This window comes from Ictidomys tridecemlineatus, chromosome 7, assembly GCF_052094955.1.
Source record: "Ictidomys tridecemlineatus isolate mIctTri1 chromosome 7, mIctTri1.hap1, whole genome shotgun sequence".
NCBI classification, from domain to species: domain Eukaryota; kingdom Metazoa; phylum Chordata; class Mammalia; order Rodentia; family Sciuridae; genus Ictidomys; species Ictidomys tridecemlineatus.
In genome coordinates, this window is record NC_135483.1 from 138,208,691 (window position 1) to 138,223,127 (window position 14,437).

The following is a 14,437-nucleotide window of genomic DNA, read 5'->3' on the forward strand; positions in this document are numbered from 1 at the left end:
GACTATATGGAAACCATGAAATTAATCATATATTTGGGAGGGGAAAACAAAGCAAAGGGAAAAGGAAATCAAGGTGGGTATTGAATATTAAGGGGAGAGATTATTAACTTTATTTTCTAGAAGAAGAAGAAAAAGAAGAAGTGAAAGTACCAAGCTATCAACCCTGATAGTACAACTTCAAAGTTCACTCTCTTTCTACTGTACCATACCATAGGGCTCAGTGAACTACTTATAGGAATTTCATAGAAATGGACTCAGGCCAGCTAAAAGATACACAGGACAAATACGCTGGAAGTACAAACCCTGGAATCTGCGCTAAACAGTGGCCCTGTTGTTGTGTTCTTTTCTATTACTTACTCAATGTAATCCAGGTGAGCATCTGCCCAGTACAGGAGATCATTGGTGTAATCGATGGTGATGGCATTGGGCCACTCTAACTTGGTAGAGATAATCACAGACTTATTGGATCCATCCATGCCCATTCTCCCAATGTACGCACGGTAAGCCCAGTCTGCCCAGTAGACATACCTATAGGAGCAAACAGAGGGTCAGTCCCTGAGCTGAAGGAAGTCGGTAGCCAAAAGACACAGCTTTTCTCCCTTTAGAGAAATGGAGTTTATATCCCACAGAGCCTCTTAGAAAGGGAAGAAAGCTAACAGAAAATAATCTAGAAGAGATTAAAGGGGATGAGGTACAGGAAATGCTCAAAGAAGAATGATTAACTATGTACTTCAGTGATTTGACATGGAGAGTCCAGGAAAAAAATGTTTCTTTTACCACAGTATTCTTTGCATGCAGCCAAAAAGTGTAACTTGAAAAAAAAAAAATGAAAAGGTGTGCCATGGCAAAGATAACAGAAGAGCAGATGAGGATCACTTAAACAAGCCATGCTTCTACCCATTATACTAAACCCATTTACCAGGTAGGAAAAGCAGAAGACAAATCCCAGCAAGATACTGGCCTTGAGAGAGCCTTTTTGATAACAGAGGCGGAATAAGGGCATGAAAGAAGAGCCCAAGATTACAGGGAGACAATACCCATATTGAGGGTGAAGGACAATTCCTCTGGGATTATCAAAGCAGAAGGTGTTGTTGCCATCCACACAGTGCTGGGCCAGGGTGCGGCGGTATCGACCTTCCAGGTCAGAGACGAAGAGGCTATCTAGGTGGGCATCCACCCAGTAAAGCTTCCTGAAATAAGAGAGCGAGGGGTTACTGACAGAATCACTTGGTTCAGCCACCCAAATTCCTGTTCAAGCTTCCTGAGAATCACACAGGCAGCTGTTAGAAGGCACATTTCCCAGGCCAAAAGAAGGTGGGAGGGAGTCTGAAGTTAACTTTGCAGCAATGAGGCAATGGAAGGTACCAGAGTGTCTGCTACAGTTCCCACTTTCAGGGGATGTCATGTAGGGAATTCTGAGGCTATACCTCACAGCAGGAGTCTGGTTTTACCTCCTTCCTGTGGCCAAAGGCACCTTCTCAGGCAGTGCCAAGGTTTACAGGATGGGGAAGCAGAAACAGATGCCATGAATTACAGTTTGAATAGTGGTATCAAGGAAACGGACTTGTCTAGTGTGCACAAAGGAACTCTGAATTCTGACCCCCTTGATGTAAAGGGGTACCTTGCCCATCATGGCCCAGTCAGAGCGGCAGAATGAGTTTCTTACGCTATGATGTATTTTACTTAATCGAACTTAAGAAGCCTTGGCAATGTATTAGAATCTGTTAGAAACTTCTGCCTCAGGGACGTTTCAGGTCTGAGTGTACTGATGTTCAATAAAACCAATTTATTTTCTGTAGAGCAGGTGTTTGTAATCAAAGAAGCCTGGACTTTGGGGGTCTGTACACCATCCAAAACTGATGCAAATTGTGTAAGCACAAGTGGGTAAGTGCTTTTGTCCATCAAGGGGCCCAGGGTTTTCATCAGAATCTTAAAATATCCCAAAGATCAATATTCCTAGAATTGGAGGGTCATCAATACCAACTGAACAGAGAATGGTCTTCTTCTAAAGGGCTTAAATGCTTCTTTGCATGACATAAGCCCAGTCCAACTGTGCTAGAGGCCAGAATAGCAGCACCCTGTTCTTATGAGGAGGGATAAATGAATAAATGGACATGCCTTGCCAATTAAGACACTTGAGTAAGTCCCAATGAGTGAGATGACCACAATCTACATCTTGGATTCCATCATTGTAGTGGCCAAAAATACCAATAATAGTGGTAGCTATATATTGAATATTTAGTAAATGCTAGGCCCTAGACTATGAAATTTTTAAGACATTGTAAGATCACAGCAACCCTGAAAGGAGATACTATTATTCCCATCTTTCTGATGAGACTGCAGAAGCCCCAATGTGATATAACTAGTAAGTGGCAGAGCAGGAATTCAAGATTGGCTACACTCCACCACAGGGCACTTCTACTCTGTTGAGGTTCCTGCATTTCCATTAAGTTCTCTTCACTCCATAGTTGAAAGACTGATCCTGTGATCAGACGCTTGGAGAGAACATGAAGACCTTCTCTGTCTGCACTACTGGAAATATTAAGAAGCCGAAGAGCCAGCACTATCTTCCAACATGCATAGTGGTGTTTTTAAAAATCAGTAGCTCAGACATTATTACCCTCTGTACATATATAACTATATGGCTGGTGTGATTCCATATCATGTACAACCAGAAGAATGAGAAATTATACTCCATTATATATGATGCATCAAAGTGCATTCTACTGTCATGCATAACTAATTAAAACAAATTTAAAAATTAGATCAAGTTTAAAAGCTTTGGAAACTAAACAATCTGATATTGGCTGTGCACTTTTGTATTAAGTTCTTGCTGAATAATGTATTAATGTTGTATTAATGTTGGAGGAAAAGGTTTCTAATTTCAATGTAGTTCCTATCTTATGTCTCCTACCAATGCAAATGTGACTGAGTTCTATCTTTCATGTTTTAAGGACTAATTAACCTGGCTGTGCTTCTTCCTAGACTTTTGAGAAAAGGTGTGGGCCATTTTCCCCCAGCCTCACTGAGATTTCCTTGCTCTGTCTTCCTTACTACCACACACAGAAATAATTCTCCTTTCTGATCAAGAATATGTCACAGTAGAGAAAAAAAAAGGGCTGAAACCCAGACGGAAATAATATTCTACGAGTTTGGGGGGGAGAGGGTTAAATGACATTATCTTTGAGTTATACTGTTATTTTCCCCTGCACTGCAGCAAATGATGGGGACAGGAATTGGACCATGGTTAGTTCTGTTCCTGTAAATCATTAATCACTATGTTTTTGGACATGGAGTAGAGCCATATTCATATTCATGCTGTCAATGCTTCATACATTATTCAGCAAGAATTTAGGAGCACGTCTGGCAGGCCAGCTGCTCAGGGAGAACCGGGCACCAAATTCTCCCTCTGGTTTTAGGCCCTTTCCCCTGAAGATGGACACAAGGCAAGGAGCCACCTGGAGGTCTGGGATGACTGCAACTAGAATATTTACATTAGTGCCTATAGCTTCATGTCTATTAACCACACAGTCAACTGGCTTATGCTTCCAAGTATCTAACAGACTTGATATGCAACAGAGGCATTAAGAAGTGTGCCTGATCAGGTAAAGTCAATTATAACATCATCGTCCTACCCTGAAAACCCTCAGTCTCTAGAAGAACTATCTCAAAAGAAAAGCATTTCAGATCAGCCATCTTCTGCCTCATGACAAACCCAGATTTGGGGATGATTAAGCATTGGAAGCAAGCCTGTGGACTCCAGAACAGCAAGGGCTTTGCCTGCCTGTTCACCTCCTGGTCCCCAGTGCCCACCATCACATCTGGCAGGGAGGAGGTACTCAGCATATTTAAATGACTGAATGCACCAATGAATGTGAGGATCAGTCCTTAATATTATCTCCAGATAACTGAAGGCCTACGGATAGCGGGGTTCTTTCCTCCCTTGTGATACCCTTCTCCATAAAAGTAATATCAGAAATTCTTACAATCACTAAAGTTCTGTGGTAACCTATTTGAGTATTAAGTAAAAAGCAGAAAAAAAAACATGCAGAAGTATTAAATGCATCCACATATTAACACAGGTTGAAAAGATCAATTCCCTATCCAGATAAAACACAGTATTTTCCTTGTAATTTTTAACTTTTAAAAAGCTCATCAGTGTTTCCTCACCTGGCAACCCAGTCAACAGCCAGACTTTCTGCAGCTGGTAGTCTGTGGCTTATGATTGTCTCCCTGTTTGTCTTGTTCAGAAACATCCTCTCGATGACTTGCCTCTGTCTATCAATCCAGTACAATCTCTTTTCTACTCTGTCAAAATCCAGTGCCACAACATTGCCCAGTCCTTGTAAGATGAGAGAGTAAGAATAGCCATCTACAGTTAAATTTCTCAAGTAGTATCGGTTGCTAAAAATGAGATAGGGTTCAATGTTACTGTTCTGCCGGCAGGTCTTCCCATCTGGCTCACGGATGTAGCCTGGGGCACACTTGCAGATGTAGGAGCCTATCTCGTTCTCACACTTCTGGCTGCAGACATAGGGCGTCTCCTTGCACTCATCAATATCAACACAAGTCCGCTTGTCAGACATAAGCTTGTAGCCAGGATGACAAGAGCAATAGAAACTGGTGAGGGTATCTGTGCAGTTGTGGTCACAGCCACTGATGGAAGGATCCTGGCACTCATTAATGCCTGTAGGTAAAAGACAGTTGTTATTATTATTTTGGTATAAAAAATGTCAGTGATGTCAACATTTCTCCTGGCAATATCAATTCTTAATGAATCATGCCAGAAGACTGTCGACCATGGGGTGATTCAAAAGCCACTATTTTTTCAACTTTCTCTCCCACTTAATCCTTCAACTGTGGTTTTCACACTCAATACTAGTAACAAAGGTAGCTGACTTCTAGTGCTGTGCTTGCCAACCTCTCATTAAACAATAGTTTTAAAAATAAAATGGCAGGAGAAAGGAGAACAGAGGGTCCTACCTAGAGTGTAGGCAAAACAGAATCCCCTTAAGGAAGAGGGGAAAGGCTGATTTGTAATATCCCCTATTGCAGTGATGGGATAGGCACACCCTGACCATTCTCAAGCTACCAGCTTGCCACTACTGACTACAGAGTGGCAAAAAGTTATCACCGTGTGCCTCTCACAGGACAGCATGAGCATGGGCGTGAGCTCATCACCAGGAGCACCCCAACAGTAGGTGTGCCTTGGCTGGTCCTGTGACGCATGGCCAAGCTCACTCAGAAACCATCTGCAAAGGGAGGGGAACAGGTGTTTATTAATTCTCTATTCAGCCAGGAGCCACAGATTAAAAATTACTTCATGTGCTAAAAAAAAAAAAAAAATCAGACCTTATACTGCTGCTGATTTACCAGGTAACACTAAGCAATTCATTTCATATCTACAGGCTAAAGTTGTATTATTTGCAAAAGAAAGAGGGTTTACATAATCAACCAGATTTGTTCTGGTTATAAGAGTAGATGTTTAGTACCTTTGGAAGAGACCTCATGAGATCAAACTAAAATTTTACATTTGCATTGTGTACAATTGAGAATTTGGTTTTGGTTTCAATAGGCACAGCAAAATTAATTAAAGCCTAATGAGAATCTAACCAAATTAGGACTAAATATAAGAAAATTCTCTTAAGAGTTTTGGTATAAATATCTAAAAGTAATAGGTGTTATTTTTATTTATTTAATGGTTTTTGAAACTTTTGGTAGAAACTAACAGTAGTTTTTCTTGTATTAGAGCAAATAATTAGTTTTTGCATTTTTTATGTTATACGTATGTATTCCCTTCTCTAAATTTCCATAGCACTTTCTCTCTGAGTTTCTCTGTCTAGGGCTTGATTTTTATGTTAAGAACTGAAACCACATTATATATTCTGGGTCAATTAAGCAATGCACTTAATGACCACTGATAGTGAATCAGTGGAAGAAAACAAAATAAATAAAAAGATATGACCTTTCTTTCAAAGCATTTGTCTTTGATTAAAGAGACAATGCCAGCATACAATGCTCCTGTGATCAAACTCCACAAACAGGAATTCAAGATGCTGCTAAGCAAACAGTACCCATTTTGTAAATTCTCCACTGGTTTGCTTATGGTGGTGGGGTAAGGAGGAGATTAAAATTCTCCTATTGAGCACCTGAGGACAAAACTGAAGAGCCAGCTAAACAGTCCTAGAAGAGAGATGCTTCAGGCAATACGTCATTCCAAGGGTCTAAAGATCATCAACACTGTTCATTCTTGGGCACCTTATTCAGCAGACCTCTTTAAAAAATGGCCTGTATATTTGTTCATCTTCTATTCTTTCTAATGGTTGCTTAACTCAAGAATTATCTCCCAAAATATGGTGGTGTGCCTGTCTTGCATGCCAGGAAATCTTTGCCTTTTGATATCAAAGCCACAAGAAATTTTTGGAAATGTGCACACAGAAAACAGATGGTAAAGTCCTGGTCAGTCTTGAAGGATTGAGAATCCACACCAAGCCGTTAGCTGCCTCTGTGTCCTTTTGGTAAGTTTTCCACTGTACTCACCACAGCCTTTCTCATCACTGTTGTCGGAACAGTCATCCAGGTGGTTGCAGACTTTCACCATCTCGAGGCAGCGCCCATTGTCACATTTGAACTGATGAGGCGGGCATGTGGCTTCTGGGGTGTGGCACAGGTGCTCCAGCTCATCAGAGTTGTCCCCACAGTCGTTCTCCTCATCACAGACAAAGTCCTCACTAATGCAGCGCCCATTCTGACAGGTAAACTCACTCTTACTGCAGGTGGGGTAGGAGCAGCCCCTCTCATCACTATAGTCACCACAGTCATTGCGCCGGTCACACCTGTGTGAAGGGACCCAGAGTGGCTGACAAGACTCATCTCTCATCCAAGTGTTTCTTCTCTATCCACCTGAATGACAGCTTAAGCTTGATCATTTCAATAAGATGGGCAATGACTCGGTCCCTTTCCCTCCAGAAACTTCATCTTCCTCACCAATAATAATGTGGCATTTGTACAGCATGCCCAGGTGCTACCATGAGAATGTGGATCTAGAGCTTTTAAAAAAAACCCCACATTCATCTTTTCCCCTAGTTGATAGATTAGAATATTCCTCAGATAATAAGATAGCTTAATTGTACAGTCAATATCCCAGTGACTGAAGTACCCATACCCAAGTAGAAACTCAAAAGGGTGAGTATTGTGTACTATAAAGGTTAAGATCATTGGGTGTGTCTGCTAAGAACATGTTCTCTTCCAACTGGAATCATATTTGCACTAGCAGTCCTATTCATTCTATCCTTCCATAGTCCCATGGCCATTTATCATGAGATATGGGCCATTATGGTTCTGGGAAGGAGGGAAAATTAGTAGATTAACATGAATATTGGCAAAGGAAGAAGGCCTATTGTAGTCCTAGAAGTTATTTGGGGACCTAACATTCCCAGGCATGAGGACCATATAGTTCCCTCAAGTGATGTGAACCAAACAGGTCTTTCTTCTCTACACTATTCCAAGATCCCATAAAAGTCATGATTACTAAAGAGGGTTCTGCTGACAATAGCAAACTCATCCTAAGTGTAAAGGAATTTAGGCTAAGGACAGACAAAACTCATTTTGATAATTCACACAATTTACGATAGAAGGCCCAGGAGCTGGAGGCAGAACATTGCAAGACCCTAAAAGGCACAGAAGGTGAATGTGATAAATCTTACCAACAACCTAAAATCAACTTGCTAATCGAAGTTGCCATCCACAGACCCAGGTCCCTGCCAATGTGATTAACACCACAACATATGCATGGACCTGTGAAGAAAGCCAGGACCACAGCACACTGGCTCAGCCCCACTTGGCCTCATGGGAGCTATTACAACTCATTTCTGAATGCTTTGAGACACCAATGTTTTCCTCTCTATAGTTTAATTACAGCTCAAGAGGGAAAGTCAGGTGAACAAATCACTAGGATTTTAGGCATAATTGTATGTCATTATTCCAGTGAGCTGCTCAAAACTCAATCTTAGGCAGGTGCTTTGGCAGCATTAATAACAAGACCAGGAAAATAGTCAATAGGAAAAGTAATCCCATCCAGTGAACCAAATTGGGGAGCACGAATTCTGCCAAGCAAGCAAGAAGATGCACAGAACACTTGCAGGCTAATGGTGCTACACACACACAGAAGTTATTTTAAACCCTATAGCTCAGGCTTCCAGGCATATGGGATTTTTGGTATTGGTTTTTTGAGGTTTTTTTGGTTGTTGTTATTATTCTCATTGTTTTTCCTGTTCTGTTTTGCCATATCCCTGGGCAAAAGCAATTTGGAAATTTCAGGGGGAAAGGGATAGGAAGGGAGAGAAATAGAAAGAGAGAAGGGAAGGAGGTCAAGAGAGAAGAAGAAAAGGAAAGATGAATTAAATCAGTAGAAATCTATTCAGACAGAAATAAGTCATCTGGGAGATCATAGTAAGAACAAAGCAGGGCTCAGAATGCTTAGAAAGGGAGCAAAAAAACCCAGAGTCTGACCAAAATTAAGCCTTGTTAGAATTGTATTCCATAGATTTTATGCCTAGGTTTTCAGAATATATTAATATCTAAGACTAATGATATTAACTATTTACTATATTCAGGACCAAAGAGAAGTATAACATAAAATACAGATTAATTTCACCATAAAAAGCAATCCAGAGATTATATCAGTTAAATACAAACAAAGCATGTTGAATGCGGTTTCACTACAAAATGAGACAGTTCCCTACTCCTGAATATCTTCCAATTGTCAGTGAAGAAATTCTGCCCATTTGGCAAAGTCCACTTGGTCCTCATCAGGGATGAGACATCCTGTAGAGCACATTTTCTACATAACATTTATTTACTTTAATCATTTCTAATCTTTGATCATCATGCTAAGCCCCTGCTTCATTTTCAGCCTTCACAGAACATGACTTAACCTTCTCTTCTTCTCCAGGACCCCATCATAAACATGCAATTTACACCACACTGTATCCCAGATGCTAGTCAGCACCTATTGATGGACATCTGCCACTAAAGCAAATAGCCCCAGAAATTCTGTTGCTCCAGTCCTGGGCCTGCTTCCTCTAGCTTGCCATCTCCTTCCCTAGAAGGATATAAGCTGACAGTTCCAAAGCTCTCAGTATGCCTGTGAGGCCTTTAACCATCCATGGCACATGCAATATCTTTCTTAGCTTCCATTCCATGTGTCTAAATGCCTAGCATATATTTTCACCTCAGGAAGTCCTACGACATCAAACTCACCTCCTCTGCCCTTGTAAAAACCCCTTTCTGGCTCCCCTATCTTTATTAATGCTCTTACTATTTTTCTTGTCCATCAGGATTACCCTTCCTTCTATATCCAAATATTTGCTAAATGGGGGTGATACAAGTTTGGGGTATTAAGAAAATATAAATCTCTTGAAGTGGCCTATTTGAAGAAAGTGCTAATAGGATACACAATAGGATATTACAGGAGTGATCCCCCAAACTGTCGAGCTATAAGCTAAATCAGTTTGACCCACAGAGTATTTTAAGAATTTAAATATTTTGGGGGGGGGCGACATTTAAAGTCAGAATATTTTGCATGGAAATCCGTATTTCCAACTTTTCCTTTAAAAGGAGCATCAGAAGATCTGGCCCCCTACACTCCTGCATCCTGAACAATGTTTGCAGTCTTCAGCTAGAACACACATCTCAGTTCATCCCCCACCCCCCGCCTCTCCCTGTTGTCTCCTTGACCCTGAGCTAAGTGCCAAGCTCCATTTATCATCATGCTTGCACTGTTATTTTTCTTACAGCTGAGACAGGAAAGTGAAAAATTTTTGCTCCCATGCTTTTACTCCAAGTGGAAAATGAAGAGGGTCACTGGCTTTGAGAAAGAACTTTCTTACATCAAGCCCAGTGCATTCATCTCCCTATCTCTGCGCAAGGCCACATGATAACTTTCATGGGTGCTACACACTTTTGCCTTCATGGGCCCCTTTAACCATAAAATTATTTAAAATTCTGTTAGGTGACCACATTGATATAAGGGCAGACATGTCAATATTGCACGTTAAAATGCTCTCTTTGACCAACGTTATTCTTTTTTTTTTTCCTTTGGATTTCAAAGGAATTCAAACATCTTCTTGCTGTGGGTTCTAGGTACTGTGGCTACTGGGCTTCATGGATAAGTCAACCCTGACTCTCAGGTATTTGAGGTTTCTGGGAGATTTTTTCCATCCCCAATTCACCTGTATGTTGATCGGATGCACAGTCCGTTACTGCAGGTGAATTCATCTCCAGAGCAAGATCTCCTGGTGCAGTTCTGATGCTCATCAAAGGCATCAGCACAATCCGCATCGCCATCACAGACCCAGGACTGGGGAATGCATTTCCTGGCTGGAGGTCTGCTATTTACACAGAAAAACTCGGAACTTGAGCAGTTTTGAGCCTCTGAAACCAAAGCACACAAGAATCAGATGACAGTCTTTACAAATAGTCCATTCTCTTGCTTATGGTACTGAACACTCTGATGGATGAAAGAAAATGGGAGGAAAGCAGGAAGACAAATCACCTGGCTACAATAATAATAGATCATGACATAAGTACCTCCAAAAGTCCCGTTTTAATTGCTTTAGACTCTGGATTTTTCAAAAGAAATTAATATAATAAAACACCTCACCTAGTTTTCCCTAAAATTAACAGAAGATCATATTTTTCCCCTTAGGCTTCAAAAATTCTCTTCAATTGTATTAATTGGATACCAAAGGACTTAACATTTTGATAACATTTTTTAGATTACAAGAAGTATCATAAATACAAAGTGAGATAGGTTTTTTTGTTTTGTTTTGTTGTTTTTTGTTTTGTTTTTGTTATTGGTACTGGGGATTAAACCCAGTGGTGCTCTACTACTGAATTACATCCCCAGCCCTTTTTATTTTTTGAGATAAGGTCTCACTAAGTTGCTGTCCATCCTCTTGCAACAGCCTTCCAAGGACCTGGTTAGTGAGATAGGTATTTTTATGACAATTCTACAGATGAGAAAATTTAAGCTTAACATGGCTAAATAGATGGCTCAAAATCTGACAACTAGGAGAAAGAGCTAGTGCTTCAAACTCAGGTCTTTTTTCTCCAAAGGTAGTGCATCTCCAACTACATTATAGCAGCTACCCCAAGTAGAATGAGGGTGAACAGGAGAAATATGTGTTAATAAGAGCTGTCAGAAACCATGACACTGGGAAGAAAGAGATGTAGACACAGAATTGTTAGTGTCTGCAGAATAAAAGAATGTTACCCAAACCCACTGTTGATTCATGAGGCAAAAGAAGAAAGGGGTAAAGTGTTTGCTACAGTCCATGTACCCACCTCAGAGAGAGAGAGAGCATTTGAGGAGCTGTGGACCACCCCCAGAGTCATTATGTATAGGGCTAATGTCAAATACAAGAATCAGGAAGCCACTGCTCTTATTAACACCCTGCTAAGACACCTCAGATAAGAACTTCCAGCTTTGTTAACAAAAGAAAATGGTGTTATGCAGCCCACTGAAAACAAATAATTGCAATATTCTATGAGTGTGCAGTCAATCAGACCTTCCAAACCCAGAAGAATGACTGTATCAGTCCCTTGAATGCCACTCTGCAGAAGATGTGACTGGCCTCACTCACCACATTGGTGTCTCTCATCTTCATCACTCATGTCCCCACAGTCATTGTCACCATCACAAATCCATTCTTTTGGGATGCACCTGCCACCATCACATTTGAACTCTTGACTTGAGCACGTTCGCTCATGGTGTGCTAAAAAGAGTTAAGAAGTAGTCTCAGTGAAAACAGTGGCTACTGTACACACCTAACAATTATTATATCTTGTGCAGATCCTCAAAATACTACGTGCCCTTTGTTTTCTGTGTAAGGGGAAAGAAACCTGACAAAGAGTTCTGGATAACACTCTGTAACCACCAGCATTAGAACTCACAATCTGCATTTAAATGTAAAACTATGCTAGTGGTGCTAAGAAAATATCCCCTAAATAAAAAGTTTTATATGTGATAGTATTTATATACATATGTGATAGTATTTACCATAAAAATATTAATAATAGGAAAAAAGTAAACTCAATTCTTAATAATAGAGGCAGTTAACTCTATGATAACATAACCACTCAATGGAATATTATATGTCATAAAAAGGGAGTATGAAACAATACAACAAGGGTGAGTAAACTTTTTCTCAACCAAACAGTAAATATTATAGGCTTTCAGGCTACATAGTCTCTGTCACACTTACTTGACATTGACATTGTGCAGGAAGCAAACATGGGCAATATGTGACTGCAATCTAATAAAACTGTCTATAGAGATGAACAACTGGCCCACAGTCATAGTTTGATCACTTATATAGCAATATGATTTATCAACAGATTAAAAAAGCAGTCTCCAAATGCAAACAAGGTACAATGGCTTCCAGGAATACAACAAGAGGGTCCCTCAAAGTTCATAGGAAGCTCAGGCAGCTGGGGAACTTCACCCCAGAAGCTTCACTGACACAAAACAGAGTTTGTGTGCCTACGGTGTGCTCCTTCTGTGTGTGTGTGTGTGTGTGTGTGTGTGTGTGTGAAGAGTCCAATCATTTTTGCCTCTTCCCAGTCTTATGAGCCAGAACTCAGCCAAATTCAGAAGTTCCAACTGAGAGTCAACGAAAATTAAACAACTACAAACAGGCACTGTATTAGAAGCCTAATCTCATTTCATCAGCAGTAAGCAGCGACTTCCATATTCTGGTCAGCAACTTCCACAGGTCTTTAATGAACATCTGCAGAACTGTTGTGGCATCCCAGCTGGGAGCAGGAGCAGGGAGACCTAGTGTCCTGCAACATGACTCTACTCTGCATGTGAAGTGGTTGAAAGAGACCAGAGTTCTCTAGCTGCACCTTCTGCTTTCAAGCTCGTTCACTCTCTTACCACAAGAGGCAGGTTCATCGGAGCCATCGAGGCAATCAATTTCTTCATCACAGTGCCAGTATGATGGAATACAGCGCGGGGGAGATGTGCACTGGAACTCACTACTGGTGCATGTGTGAGTGGCTGGGGGAGGGAAAGAAGATGACAGGTGTGAGCAGGCACAGCATGGGCCCATCAGCCTTAGCAATCTGCCTGTACCTCTAAACTGCATAACAGCTGCTGAGAAACAGAGGCTGGGACCTGAGAAATAATGGGCTTTCATGTGAGCTTTGCATGGGGAGGGAGGAGTACTGGAGATAAATAGAAGGCAATATGCCCCAGTTTCCCAGAATTTCCATTTCAGATTCCAGAAATCCAAAACATAAATTCTATTTGATAGAAATACCAAAGAACTGTCTTTGTGATATATAAAATAAAATAAATCATGTAAAATACACTAGTTTTATTTTTCTGCTATAGTAGAAAATCAAACAAATTCTACTGAAGTAATTAAAAGCAGTGAGATTTTATCTTGAGTTCACCCCACACACGTCTTAACCATGTTAGACTATGATCGAGTTAGTAAAGTTCTCATCATCTTTATTTTTATAATCCAGAACTTTTATTTGAGAAAGCAGGAGAGTCTGCCAAATGTTTAAACATTAGTTCTCTTCTCAAGTAAACTTAGGTGGCTCTGATCGGATATATTCTTGAATACACAGGCACAAACCTGAATTAAGTCTTGTCATTCTTCTCCTCTACAAGGCTCTCTTGCTTTGGCCCAAAAGGTTTGATGATTTGCCAAGCAAATAGTGTTAGGGAAACAAGGTCCCTGAAAGGTCAGCAAAAACTCCAATCTGCCAAGCCCTCTCTGGTGGCTGCACCCTGAATTTTGCTTCCTTAGGTTGCTCTTAATACAACTGATTCCTGTCTCAGACGATAGACTGGCCTAGTGAAAAATTATCATCATGCCCTGTGGTTTGCTTGGGAGAGGACCAGTGACCAGTGACTACAGGGAAGGACAATTACTAAATTCTTAGAATATGAATATTTACACTAACAGTCTCAAAGTGATACTACACAGCTTAAAAAAGACCTTCTGATTTGTCTTAATGAGCAAAGTTGCTAAATAAAGCTTCCTGAAATTAAAATATTAAAAGGCTATAAAAATACTTTGTTACTAATGGCCATCACCATCATATTTTGACTAAATAGTAGGAGTTTAATATGCAAATCCTGCCTGGAGCTCTGGAAGACAAAAGAGCTTCAACACTGGGAAAATGGCTTTCCAATTGTAGGAGGTCTCTGGAAATATTTGGGGGCTGAGCATTCAGGCAGGGCATAGAGAGAGGGAAGGGGTTTCTCTTGCCCCTCCACCCACATCCTAGAGCAAGTGCCTTCGGCATCTGCTCACAAACTAAACTTTGAGATGATAACTGAAAAAAGTACAGATACCCAGGTTCTATCTTTGCTTCAGCTCAAAATGTGCACCTCCAGAATCAGGAAATGAAGCGATTT

General features: G+C 40.7%; 1 protein-coding gene across 4 annotated transcripts in view; it reads right to left on the reverse strand.

Moving 5' to 3' along the window:
- Lrp2 (LDL receptor related protein 2) overlaps positions 1-14,437 on the reverse strand; it is a 193,938-nt gene that overhangs the window by 41,961 nt on the left and 137,540 nt on the right. For all 4 annotated transcript variants that reach the window (XM_040294432.2, XM_040294431.2, XM_021727069.3 and 1 more), the window contains 7 exons: positions 12,941-13,063; positions 11,646-11,777; positions 10,233-10,434; positions 6,541-6,836; positions 4,171-4,687; positions 1,038-1,190; positions 358-528 (listed from right to left, as the gene is read on the reverse strand). In XM_040294432.2, the coding sequence (XP_040150366.2) occupies positions 358-528; positions 1,038-1,190; positions 4,171-4,687; positions 6,541-6,836; positions 10,233-10,434; positions 11,646-11,777; positions 12,941-13,063 (1,594 nt within the window). The remainder of the gene's footprint in view (positions 1-357; positions 529-1,037; positions 1,191-4,170; positions 4,688-6,540; positions 6,837-10,232; positions 10,435-11,645; positions 11,778-12,940; positions 13,064-14,437) is intronic.